At 38.1% G+C, this 13,520-nt stretch overlaps 1 protein-coding gene across 1 annotated transcript; it reads left to right on the top strand.

Moving 5' to 3' along the window:
* Nucleotides 1-12,237: 12,237 nt before the first annotated feature.
* On the top strand, nucleotides 12,238-12,412 carry LOC122652883 (defensin-like protein 1). Its single transcript, XM_043846771.1, has one exon. It carries the CDS (start codon nucleotides 12,239-12,241, stop codon nucleotides 12,401-12,403), a length of 165 nt encoding a protein of 54 aa, XP_043702706.1. The 5' UTR covers nucleotide 12,238; the 3' UTR covers nucleotides 12,404-12,412.
* The last annotated feature ends 1,108 nt before the right edge of the window (nucleotides 12,413-13,520 follow it).

Below are 13,520 nucleotides of genomic sequence, written 5' to 3'. Positions count from 1 at the left end.
GGCATTTTGATCAAAGATTGGATGAAGTTGAGGGATGAATAACTCAATTGCACAATGCAACCCTCTGCATCAACCACTTGAACCTCCGCATCACCGCCCCCACCCCAGTGAGAACCACAAAAAATGGAAGGATGGTTAGAGAAATCGAAAGCTCATAAGTAAGCCAAAATAGAATGTGGGAAAAAAATAATAAAGAACATCTTCTCCCGCCGCCGACCGACTACATCACCGGAAAATCCACATAAGATCAATGAGAGATTCTCATTTGAGTAAAGTTCAGTTGGTGGCGGATAGGGTTTGTGGGAATGACCTCGCTGAAGAGCATCGAGAATCTTATAGCAGCTCGAAAGTCCTTGAAGACGAGCATAGAGAAATCAAAAGCTCATAATCTTGGTGAAATGGGTTCCGTGGGTTGTGAAATGGAAAGGGAATAACAGATTGCATCTGAATTCTGGTTCATTGAGCTCAGAGATAGAGTAAGAAACAATTGATCTGTGACTCCCAGATTCAATATTCTCATTCCCAGATCAAATTGGGGGAGATAGAGATGTGTATCCATCCGTTCTCCCAACCACTGAAAATTTTCCCCACAGTAGATAGCCGATAGCCTATAAAGACCGCCGCTACCTATTTTTGTTTATAGCTTTAACATTTTGGAGTCTTCCCCTGTCGGAATGGACAAAGTTTGTCGATTAAAGAATCGGGCGGCAGAGAAGATCACTATAAGTGGTGGGCACAGAAAATATGCTGTTGTCAAACCTTCGTTCTGATCTCTCTAGTTACCTTGCAGTTCTCAAACGGCTTGAAGAGGCGTTGAGGTTCCTTGCTGATGATTGTGGGTTAGTGATTTGAAAGAGGCAGCAGCAGGTCGGTCTTCAGTTTGGGATTTTGGGATAGAAGGGTAAAATAGTAAATTTATATTGGTCTGAAGGTAGTTTGGATATTTAAAAAATACTAATTTGATGACATCATCACTTAACTAGAGAAAATTAAGAGAGTGGACCATTTTGTAATAAACTCTTAAGTAGGGGAGTAGTGATTTTTAATAAACATTGGGTATTGTACTATTGTGAGAATGAGTCAAAGTTAGGGATGTAAATGGATCGGATTCGGGTTCGGATAGTGTTATATCCGTATTTACATTTGATTAGTTTTTTAATGGATTCGGATAGTGTTAAATGGATACAGATACGGATACGGATTGGATATTTTATCCGTTTACATGTGAATAGCTTTTCGGATAGCTATAGTTTATCTATATCCGTATCCATTTAGTTTTTGGATCGATTCAGATACTGCTTCCATGCTTTGAATTCAGATCCAATCTGAGATAGATATTAATTTTACTACTTTTCTTTCGTGTGAAACCCAACAATTGGATCAAATAGAATAAAATTATCAGAAAGACAACAATGTTATTGCTTCTTCAGGCTCAAATTGAAAGACAGAAACTAAAATTAACCCAAGGAGATCGAATCATTTATTTGGAATAACTTTTATTGAATTAAGTATAATAGCTTATATATATACTAGGTAAATATAGGCACTGATGATTCAACTTAATTTCCCAAAGGTTGCATGCATGCATACATATTAGTATCAAAGAAATTCAACAAGATATAACGCAGTTGCACATCAGTAGCACTTCGCAGTATCCTCTGAGATAACCCTCGTCCCGACACACAGTATCACATTCTTCGTCATTGTAGCAATCGCCCTCGAATCGTTGGCTCGGCGTTGTGTCACACCCATTCACATGCACCACCATCTCCTCCTCTTCATTAACAAATTAATTAAGTCAAAAACACCAAAACAAACAAATTAAAGACATTAACAATTAATTATTTTGCTGATGTAGAACACATCTAATTAAATATAAATTGGAGAGAGAAAAAGAGAAAGGTTAATTACCAAATGCAAACAAGACCAACATGACGAAGAAGAAACAGAAGAGAGACCTGCTGGACGCCATGGAGACTAACTTTCAGTATCAATATCAGAGCTTAATTGAGAGGGAAGGAATAAACCTTGTCGACATGTGAAATGGGTTAATAAGAGTAGTAGTACTCTTTTATAATGAGATTTTGAGGTTCTAGAAGATTCTTAATGAGAAAGAAATCATTATTAATTAGTACAGTTCACATGTTACTTCATGACCGCTTATAACCTATTGCAGTAAAACAGTGACAAATGTAATTAAAGCATGTGGTGGTTTTTAATCAGTTAACACAGTCATTGATCCACGTGTACATCATTCAAAGGCCTTTTCTCTGCTATTCTTTCTTGTTATAATTAATATGATATAAATCCAAATATAAACAAGGAAAGCGATCAAAGGAGATAACTTAAGAAAGGGGAATTTACACATACCACCCTTGAGGTTTGACGAAAGGATATTTTGACCTCCCAGTTTTGAAAAATTCTATATGACCTCCCAGTTTTGAAAAATTCTATGTACCTTCCTAAGGTTTACAAATGTTAACAAATAAACCCATTCCGTCAGTTCATGACTGACAGTGTTAAAATCAAAAGGAAAGATTATAAAAAGACCCTTTCAAGTGGAAAAAAAAAAAAAAAAAAAAAAACTGTAACTCATCTTCCTCAAATCGATTGGGAACGATGAGTTGCAGGTATTCTGAAACTCAGTAATTTACTCACTGACTCAGAGCAAGGGAACGATGGTGATGTCACATGGAGGAGGCTTGGTTCCATACCATGGTGCATACACACATCTCATATTTCTTCTTCTCCGCGGTGGTGGTGGTGGTGAAATAGAAGATCTTAGCAACGGAAGGTAGGGGAATATAAAGGGGAGGAGTATTCCTCACTCTGCCTGATGTTCCCAATGAAGCTGCAACGATGGTGACTCGAATTCCATTGGCTCTAGAGGGATTTTTTCGAATGCTAATAGGGAGAGAGCACCGGACAACTTCCTGTGCTGCAGTAAGGGTCTGTGTGGTGAAAACGAACTGGGGATTTCTCTGCCAATTTCCCCATCCGAAGTGGCAGACGAATTGCGTCGGATCGGAGACTCTATCAGGGCGAAGATTCAATCATTTAACGAACACCACGGCCGTGTCCCCATCCAGAGCTGCACCGTAGACCAGCGACGTCTCCCATGAATGAACTGGATAATCAATTCCAATTACAACCGACGCATCATCTTGTAATTCTTTTCCTCTGCTGCGCTGATTCTCTCTAATTCCAGTCCTCTCCAGGAGAACCCAAGCGGAGTGATTAGCTGGAGATTTGGGACACCGGGCAATTGACCTGTAACCATCGAATTCGTCTACAGACAGAAGGGGAAGTGAGATGCTGTGGCGGTTCTTGGGATCTAACTCATTCGATTCAGTAGATTTGTTGGTGTTACTAGAGGAGGGCAGAGGATGGTATACACAATTCCATGCTGTGTTCCAATGCAGCAGAGATAGACCCTTCGTCATTATCGTTTAGCATTCATTTCATGATCACCAAAACCCATTCCTCCGAGCAAAGATCCCAATAAGCATCTTCGGTCTACCCTTCACCTCTGCCGCCTGAACGGGCTGTAACGATAACGACATTGATCTTTGCTCTCAATCTGAGCTGGTGTCCTTCAAACTTTGCGATAGTTCGAGCTGTTCGACTGCTTGAGGTGAGACCAGTTCAGATTGAGAGCCGCAAAGGGTTTCACTGTTTCAGGCTCTGATGGTGCTAAGAATTTTTTTCACAACACCTGCATTGTGGACTATTTCCAATGCCTACTGATTGTTTTGGCCGTTAGATTTGATCATGGAATGAATGCTTAACTTCACTGCTCCCTAACCAGTCTCTTAAACCTGCAACTCATCCCAGTTGATCATCTTGGGAAGAAGAATCATGTGACAATGTTGTTCCTTGATGATCATTGATGAGACTTGAGAGATGAATAACAAAAATCTGAGTTTTTGTTCCCTACAAGGATACCTGCAACTCATCTTACCCAATCAATTTGGGGAAGATGAGTTGCAGGTTTTTTTTTTTTTTTTTTTTTTTTTGTTTTTTGTTTTTTGTTTTTTTTTTTCTTGAAGGGGTATTTTTGTAATTTTATCCTTTGATTTTAACCTGTTAGTCATGAACTGACGGAATGGGTTTATTTGTTAACGTTTGTAAACCTCAGGGGGATACACAGAATTTTTCAAAACTAGGACTGTAAAAATATCCTTTCGTCAAACCTCAGGGGTGGTATGTGTAAATTACTCATTAACAAATTGAATTCTTCCAACTATATATGGTGGGAGTTGGACGGTCCAAGCATCTAGTCCCATTAAAAGACAGCAAAAATAGTGGTGAATTGGTCATTTCATAGGTGGGTCCTACTTGGTCTTCGCCGTGAAATGACTAATCCCCTGTTTTTGGGATGGTTTCTGAGTATTAATGGATGCTCCAGCTCCTGCCACGGCTGGAGGAGAGCCATAATAATCATCTCCTCTCAATGCTTCTTTATTTCTTGGTTTATCACATGTAAATGGTTACTTGTTTCTTTTCTTATCCTTTGTAATCAACTACTCTATAGAATCCTCTATCACCTTGATTATCTCTTTCTCTATCACCTTCTCTATCACCTTGATTCAGTTCTGTACACACCGTTCTCCCTTCTTATAGAGAAGGACAGAATTGATCAAAGTAATAGAGGACTCTATGGAGTGATTGATTACAAAGGATAAGAAAGGAATCAAGTAACCGTTACATGTCATAAAACAAGAAATAAAAAGCCGTTGAGAGAGGAAGAGGATACATGTGATAAAACAAGAAATAAAGAAGACCACCACATCGTTGAAGAATGCATTTGTACTACTAATGGTGGAAAGTATGTTGGTCCATTTTTTATAAGGATAAAAATGAAAAAAAAAAGAATCTAATTTTTGAAAAAAAAGGGGCAAACTTGACCAATATCGATTACTAAAATCTTGATTACAAAGCATGAAAAGATAGGGAATCGATGGACACTTTTAAATTCTATATATGAAAGGGGAGAGGTTCCTTGCATTCCCCAACTACAATTTTTGATGAATGAGAGATCCCTCTTTCAAATCTGACAATAGTGAAACGGATATTTATAACATATCACCCCCTCACATAAACAATGATATATGAGGAAGCATGCAATTTCATTTTTAAACTGACTTTATCCACAACTTTTACCCATATGAGAGTTTTTTTTTTTTTTTGGATAATGATATGAGAGTATGTATTGGACCTTAAAAATGGTGGATTGGACTTTTAAGAGTGCGTAATGGATCTTAAAAATCCAATCCACCATTTGAAGGCGTGTGCAGAAAAAAGGCCTTTGAATGGCATACACATTGATCAATTACACATTCTTCAAAAACACCAGGGGAGGTACATATAATTTGGTCAAGAAAGAATTACAACTGACAACTGGAAAGCTAGCTGAATCTTCCTGCAAGATCTGCCCTAGAGTCAGAGGAAGGAATTTTTTTAATTTTTTTTATAGAAGTCTAAGGAAGATTTTGGCTAACAAAGAAAGTTGAATCACTCAAGTTTTCACAAGCTAAGTTAGCCAAAAAATATGCAACGATGTTGCTTTCCCTGAACAAGAAATAAAGATTGACCGGTTTGACCCCAAGCAAATCAATTAAAGCCAATACATCCTGGAACCAATACTAACATTTCCAAATAGGACATGCCCTCTGAGAAACAAGGTTCACAATCATCCAGGAATCCGAGTTGACATAGCAGACGAATAACCTAACTCTGCACAAATGTGAAGCCCGCCCTGAAGGGCCTTCATTTCAGCCTCTGTGTTCGAGTAGATCCCATAATAGTTGGCGAACACCAAAATCAACCTACCATTCTGATCCCAAAGAATCCTACCACCTCCACTATTACCCGGATTTCCTTTACTTGCTCCATCAACATTTAGTTTCGTCACATTGAAAGACGGGCACCAATACACTGGAATGGGCATCCTCATCCTTATAGATGGAGATTTAACCTGAAGGATCTGAAAAATTAAACCATCCTTCAACGACAGTTTCTTTTTTAATGTTGCAGGGTAAGAGATTTCTTGAATCCATGATTTAATTTTTCCAATAATCGTAGAGATAGAACACAGACTTTTCCCATGACAGAAGTTATTCCTTTCTTTACAAAGCTCCCACACAATAAAAGAAAGTAGCATTGTCAATCATTTATAAATTCATATTACAGCAAAAGAATTGTGGATCGGATTAGAATCTACTTGATTTCTTAGAAATGCTTATCGTAAAGATGTAATGTTTTACATTCCCTGGTCTCGCACTTGTCCTCTTAAGGGAAATCAATGGAGATTTTTCAACTGAAATAGTGAGAAAAGCTTTGAAGTTCCTTCACAGGATTTTAAAACAAGAAATCTAGGATAAAATCTATCATTGGTGATTCCGATTCTCCGAATTGGTGCTCAAGAACCCTAGAATCGATCCTCAGATCCAAGAACAGGGAATTTCTAGAGTATTTGGATGTAAATCAATTGTATCGAGATCGATCACAGACGATTCACAATTTTTAAAACCCTATTACTTTGTAAAAATTGTTAGAGGTCAAAAAAAATAGAATGATCATGGCCAGTTAAATTTGACCTTGAAAATTGAGCAAATGATTGGTAAAACTTATCGTTAAAAGTTAACCGTTACGTAGAGGTATCCAAGTACCAATAAGTCTTCACATTAGACTACTCAGATCTGATGTGAGATATTACTCTTACCACCTTTCGTGTGAAACCCACCGATTGGATCAAATAGAATAAAATTATTCTAACGAAAATGTTACTGCTTCTTCTGCATGCATGCTCAAATTTGAAAGATAAAAATTAATTAACCCAAGGAGAAGCCTTTATTTGGAATAACTTTTATTGAATTAAGTATAATAGCTTGTAACTATATATACTAGGTATATATAGGAACTGATTCAATTTTTCCAAAGGTTGCAATGTTGCATGCATGCATACATAATAGTATCAAAGAAATTCAACAAGAGGATGTGACCCAGGAGGCTTGAATTCAAGACCTCCTAGTAGCAATGGGCCTTTACGCACCATTAATTGCCAAGTGCGCTAGGCACTTGACCACAAGCAATATCGCAGTAGCACAGATGGTTATAATGTCTTTCGCAGTGTCCGCTGGGATAACCCTCGTCATGACACACAGTATCACATTCTTTGTCAATGTGGCAGTCGCCCTTGAATTGTTGGCTCGGCGTTTTGTCACACCCATGCACATGCATCACCATCTCCTCCTCTTCATTAACAAATTAAGTGAAAAACACAAAAATAAAGAACAATTAAGCGAATTGAAGACATTAACAACTAATTTGCTTATGCAGAACACGTGTAATTAAATATAAATTGGAAAGAGAGAGAGAGAGAGAGAGAGGGGTACCAAATGCAAACAAGACCAGCATGACAAGGAGAAAACAGATGAGAGACCTGCTGGACGCCATGGAGACTAACTTAATTTCAGTGGGAATAAACCTTGTGGATATGTGAGAAGGGTTAATAAGAGTTTAGTACTCTTTTATAATGAGAGTTTTGAGGTTTTTAGAAGATTCTAAATGAGAAAGAAATCATCATTAGTACATTTCACATGTTACCTCACGGCAGGCTTATAACTCATTGCAATAAAAGAAGCAGTGGCAAGTGTAATCGAAGCATGGGACAGTTTTTAGTAAGTTAACTGAGTAATTGACCAACGTGTTTAGAGGCCGTTACCTCATGGCAGGCTCATAACTCATTCCAATAAAGCAAGAAGTGACAAGTGTAGTTAAAGCATGTGGTAGCTTTTAGTCAGTTAACTGCGTAATTGACCAATGTGTACGCCACTCAGAGGCCGTTATCTCATGACAGACTCATAACTCATTACAATAAAGCAAGCAGTGACAAGTGTAGTTGAAGCATGTGGCACCTTTTAGTCAGTTAACTGAGTAATTGACCAACGTGTACGCCATTCAGAGGCCGTTACCTCATGACAGGCTCATAACTCATTGCAATAAAGCAAGCAGTGACAAGTGTAGTTGAAGGCATGTGGCAGTTTTTAGTCAATTGACTGAGTAATTGACCAACGTGTATGCCATTCAAAGGCCTTTTCTCTACTATTCTTTTCTGTTTTAAGGGATTTGACTCCTGTCATGCAGTGGTAGGAGCTGGAGCGTCCCATCCAACTAAACGACAGTAAAAATAGGGATGGGGTGATCATTTCACAGGTAGGTTCTATTTGGGCCCCACATGTGAAATAACCACCCCACCCCCTGTTTTTAGGTGGCTTCCATGGGCTCGACGCTCCAGCTCCCGCCACTGCAGGACAAGAGCCAAATCCCGTTTTAAGAGGATATACAATCCAAACGTTCAGATTAATCGGGTGACACCATAATCCTCTCCGTCTTTCGAACAGCTCTTTATTTCTTGTTTTATCATATGTAACACCCAAAGAAAATGGCATAGTACTGGCTCGCCTAGGAGATCGGTGAGGGGTTCCCACCAAGAGACGGTCTAGTACTAGGGGGTTTTGGAAATCGGTGAGAAGGTGTAAACTTAGTCTCACATTGGCTAGGGAGGGAGATCCTGACCTATTACTAAAGGGTGACCTCTTCTACTTGGTATGACTCGTTTTAAAGTCGTGAGACCTATGGGTCAAAGCGAATAATTTCATGCTTAGGGAGGGACAGGGTCATTACGGTACTATCATAGCAAGCTCTCGACACGATTGTTGGGGCCACAGCGGGGACGTTGTGCCCATAAGAGGGGAGAATGTAATTCCTCGAGAAAATGACATAATACCGACTCACCTGGGAGATTGGTGAGGGATCCCCACCAAGAGACGGCCTAGTACCAGGGGGTTTGAGAGATTAATTAGGGGGTGCATACTTAGTCCCACATTGACTAGGACCTCATCTACTTGGTATGACGTGTTTTAAAGTAGTGAAGCACATGGGCCAAAGCGGACAATTTCATGCCTAGGGAGGGGCTGGGTCGTTACAGTGTTATCATAGCAAACTCTCAACACCAATGTTGGGGTCACAGTGGGGACGTTGTGCCCATAAGGGAAGAGAATGTAACTCCCCGAGAAAACGGCATAGTACCGGCTCGCCTTGGAGAACAGTGAGGTGTCATTATCAAGAGACGGCCTAGTATCAGGGGACTTAGGAGATCAGTGAGAGGATGCAAACTTAGTCCCACATCGGCTAAGGCCTCCTCGACTTGATATGACTCGTTCTAAAGTCATGAGGCCCATGGATTAAAGTGGACAATTTCATGCCTCAGGAGAGATTGAGTGGTTACAATACATCCACACAAGGCTTTAAATGGTGGATTGGATTTTTAAGATCCAATACTTACTCTCCCATATATGGGGTAAAAGTTGGGCACAACGTCCGCCCAAAAGTTATCTTTAGATCGGAATCAATGGTTAGGATTCTCCCATTACGCCCACACGTCTCTTACTGACAATCGTCTTATTTCATCTATTTTACACTAGTTAGTAGTATCAATCTCAATTCTCATCGCCATAATAATTTATTTCAAAGGACCCATCTAAGCTATGATTTAGAGATTCACAACTTCTGGCACAAGTAAAACCATAATCCTTAGCTTGAGGAATAAAAAATTTTATGGTTTTATAAGCAGTTCCAAGTAGTCATGTTTGGATTATGTCATGTATTCTAAAGAAAGTGAAAGCTCTAATCTTCCTTTGGAGAGGTAAAGTATCTGATTACTAGAATAAGAGATTTTGCGCTTGAATCAGACGACGTTGGGTAACTGAGGAAGATTTTGAAATGTTCTCATATATTTAAGGGAAAAAGTTCTCTGTCCGGGAGTGTGGCCTACGCCAGCACTCCTATGAGTCTATCTCTCTCCTCTTCATGTGAAAAGACACTTCTACCCCCTTATTTTAAGGAGGAGAGAGATAGACACATGGGAGTGTTAACGTGGGCTATACTCCTGTACAGAAAACTACTTCCCTATATTTAAATATGGGTTAAGGACTGAGTTATCCTTGAGCCACAATAATGAGAAAATTCTCTTTCAAATCGACAATAATGAAACGGACATTTATATGTTTGAGTTAAAATAATCTCAACGAAATCGTAGCTATGGTCGAACACGAGGAGATATACGCCACTCTATTTAATTAACTTAAAAGTAATGCAAAGTGAACCAAATTAAAGTGTTGAATTAAACTAATTAAACTAATGAAAATTAATGCATCCTAACTCATAAGCATCTAACAAAATTAAAGAATTAAATTGGCGTCCTAACACATGAGCATCTAACCTATCAAACTAAAGCGAATTGAAAGGAATAACAAAAACGCAACCACACTTCATAATCACATAAAAAGAAACAAGAGAATAAAAGTGCATCCACATACCACAACCATATAAAAAAAATAAAAGAAATAGAGGGAGAAGAAGAAGAAGATAGAGAGAGATGGAGGACAGGGAGAATGAGATTAAGGGTTTAGAGAATGAGATACCTTGATGTGCTTGAATACTTGAATAAACTCACCATGGCTTCCTCTTCTAAATCTCCATGTCTTGTCATCAACATAGGAACTTAGACTAGGAAGCTTTAAACTAAAACTATTACAACCATTAAACTAGACTTATGAAATCAAAATTAAGAACTTAAGCCAAAAAAATAGGAAAAGAAGAGAAAATTTCACTAAGTGAATGAAATAAAAATTACACTAAAAAACTGAATTAAAATTGAATTAGAAACTAACTAAAAACTGAACTAAAAAAAACTAACTTCTTACAACCCAAAGGGCAAGGGGTATTTATAGGGGGAAGAGAAGAGAAGGGAGAAGAGGGAAGTGTATGAGAAATATTCCCTAAGAAAAGAAAATATTCTCTTCTCCTTCATCTTTTACAATCCTTGAATCCTAAGAAAAAGAAAAAAATAGAAAGAAGAAGAAGAGAAGATTGTTTATATAGGCTTATTTTCAGAAAGTAAACTTCAATTCTAACAAGTCTTCCTTTTCTTTGTAGATATCTTCTCAAAGCATAAAATCAAAGCATCTTTGATTTTCAACTTTCCATAGGTGAGAGAATATCTTTCAAAATAAGTCTATCCAAAGTAGAATTCCAGAAGTGCCCTTGAGAAGTTGGAGGAGGGAGAGAGTAAGGGTGATGACTAGGATTCCTTCAAGAATAAATAAAATATCCATTCTATCCTTCAGAAAACGTGGAGCATGGGGTGCTTATATAGGCCTCACCATTGTGTTCCGAAAAATCACCCAAAATAGACCCAAATTTCGTCGATTTGGAGTTCGAGCAAGAATATCTCAAGTTGAAGTTGGATCGTCACACCATGACCCTCCAAATGGAATCTTTGGTACAAGAAATATAACTTCTAATAATTGTGTTAAGACCCTGCAATCTGAACTTTCGCTTCACTTTGTCCCCAGCCGACTGTCAATAATTACAAATAAACCCCTATAGACCATTTTCGTGCTTCGTTACGGAAACGGCCGTAACTTCTTTGTTTCAACTCGGAATCATGTGCCGTTTAAACCGTTGCGAAGCTGACTCGATGGGCTACGTATCCAAGCCATTAAAACCTTTAAACAGCTTAAAAACATTTCCTTAGCATCATCTCCTCCATTTTCACAAGAATTCACTTAAAATCTGAAAAGCATAAGAAAGCACCGAGTAACTTTGTCCAATATGGTAAAATGTATGTTTTATGCCCTAAGATTTCACACATAAATGTGCTCATTAATAACATATCACCCCCTCACATAAATAGTAAATGTATGTATGGATTGGTCGTTTACAAGAAAGAGTAGCAGAGAAGTGCATGGCATCAGTTGTTAATTGACTAAAAACCATCACATGCTTCAACTACACTTGTCACTGCTTTACTGCAATGGAGTATGAGCGGCCATGAGGTAACATGTGAACTATACCAATAATGATTTCTTTCTCATTAAGAATCTTCCAGAATCATAAAATCTCATTATAAAAGAGTACTACTCTATATTAACCCTTCTCACAGATCCACAAGCTTTATTCCCTCAATTTCTGAGATTGATATGGCGTGCAGGTCTCTCTTTTGTTTTCTCTTCGTCATGTTGGTCTTCTTTGCATCTGGTACACCTCTCTCTCTCTCTCTTTCTGTCTCTCCAATATGTTTTCCCTTCTCACATTTTATTTGTTAATGTCTTTTGCGTAATTCTTTTTGTTTGTTTGTTTGGTTTTTTTTACTTTTGTTAATGAAGAGGAGATGGTGGTGCATGTGAATGGGAGGACGTGTGACTCGCAGAGCCATCACTTCAAGGGCCCGTGCTTCAGTAACAACAATTGTGCTAATGTGTGTCTGAACGAGGGTTTCTCCGGCGGACACTGCAAAGGGTTCCGGCACCGGTGCTTCTGCGAGAAGCCTTGTTGAATTTCATTGATACTATTATGGATGCAACTTTGGGAATATCGTGATTCCTATATATACCCTCCAAGTATAGTTACAAGCTATACTTATTTAATAAAAAGTTTTTTAATTTCCAAATAAAATGCTTCTTCTTGGGTTAATTAAATTAGTTTCTATCTGTCAATTTGAGCATGCATGCAGACCAAAGAAGCAGTAATAACATTGTCATTCCAATAATTTTATTTGATCCAATTGTTGGGTTCCACATGAAAGGTGGTAAAAGTAATTTTTCACATCGGATCTAAGTAGCTTAATGTGAACACTTATATATACTTGGGCACCTCTTCTTAACGGTTAATTTTCATTTTCAAGGTCAAATTTAGTTGGTCATGATGATCAATGGATTTTTTTTTGGGGGGTCTTCTAACAATTTTTACAAAGGAACATGGTTTTAAGAAATAGGAATCAGCCAATTTGGATTGGAATTGGCCGTGATCGATCTCGATTCTCATGGATCTGACGCAATCGATTTACATCCAAAAACCCTAGAAATTCCCTGTTTTTGAATTTCATGATCGATTTAGGGCTCTTGAGCATCAATGCAGGCTGATTATGAAACGAATCGGAACCGCCAATGATCGATTTCATCCCAAATTTCGTGTTTTAAAATCATGTGAAGGAACTTCAAAGCTTTTCCCACTAATTCAGTTGGAAATTAAATCTCCATTGATTTCCTTTAAGATGGCGAGTGCGAGACCAGGGAATGTAAAACATCACATCTTTACGAAAAACATTTCTAAGAAATCAAGTAAATTCTAATCCAGTTTTAGCTGTAATATGAATTTAAAAATGATTAAAAATTCAATTGCAATCAAACCTTTTTTAATTTTTTATTTACAGTCCTTAAATGCATGCGAGATGATCTTTAGATCGGAACCAACGGTTGGGATTCTCCTATTATGCCCACACATCTCTAAGTGACGATCATCTTATTTCATCTATTATGCATTTACGACTTTCAATCTTCTCATTGACATAATAAATGATTTCAAAGGACTCATCTAAACTGTGATTAGAGATTCACAACTTTTGGCACAAATAAAACCATAATACGTACTCAGCTTGGGGAATCAAATTTTAT

This window comes from Telopea speciosissima, chromosome 2 (genome assembly GCF_018873765.1).
Source record: "Telopea speciosissima isolate NSW1024214 ecotype Mountain lineage chromosome 2, Tspe_v1, whole genome shotgun sequence".
Taxonomy (NCBI): domain Eukaryota; kingdom Viridiplantae; phylum Streptophyta; class Magnoliopsida; order Proteales; family Proteaceae; genus Telopea; species Telopea speciosissima.
Note: the sequence above shows the minus strand (reverse complement) of the source record. Positions and strands in the feature narration are given on the sequence as shown.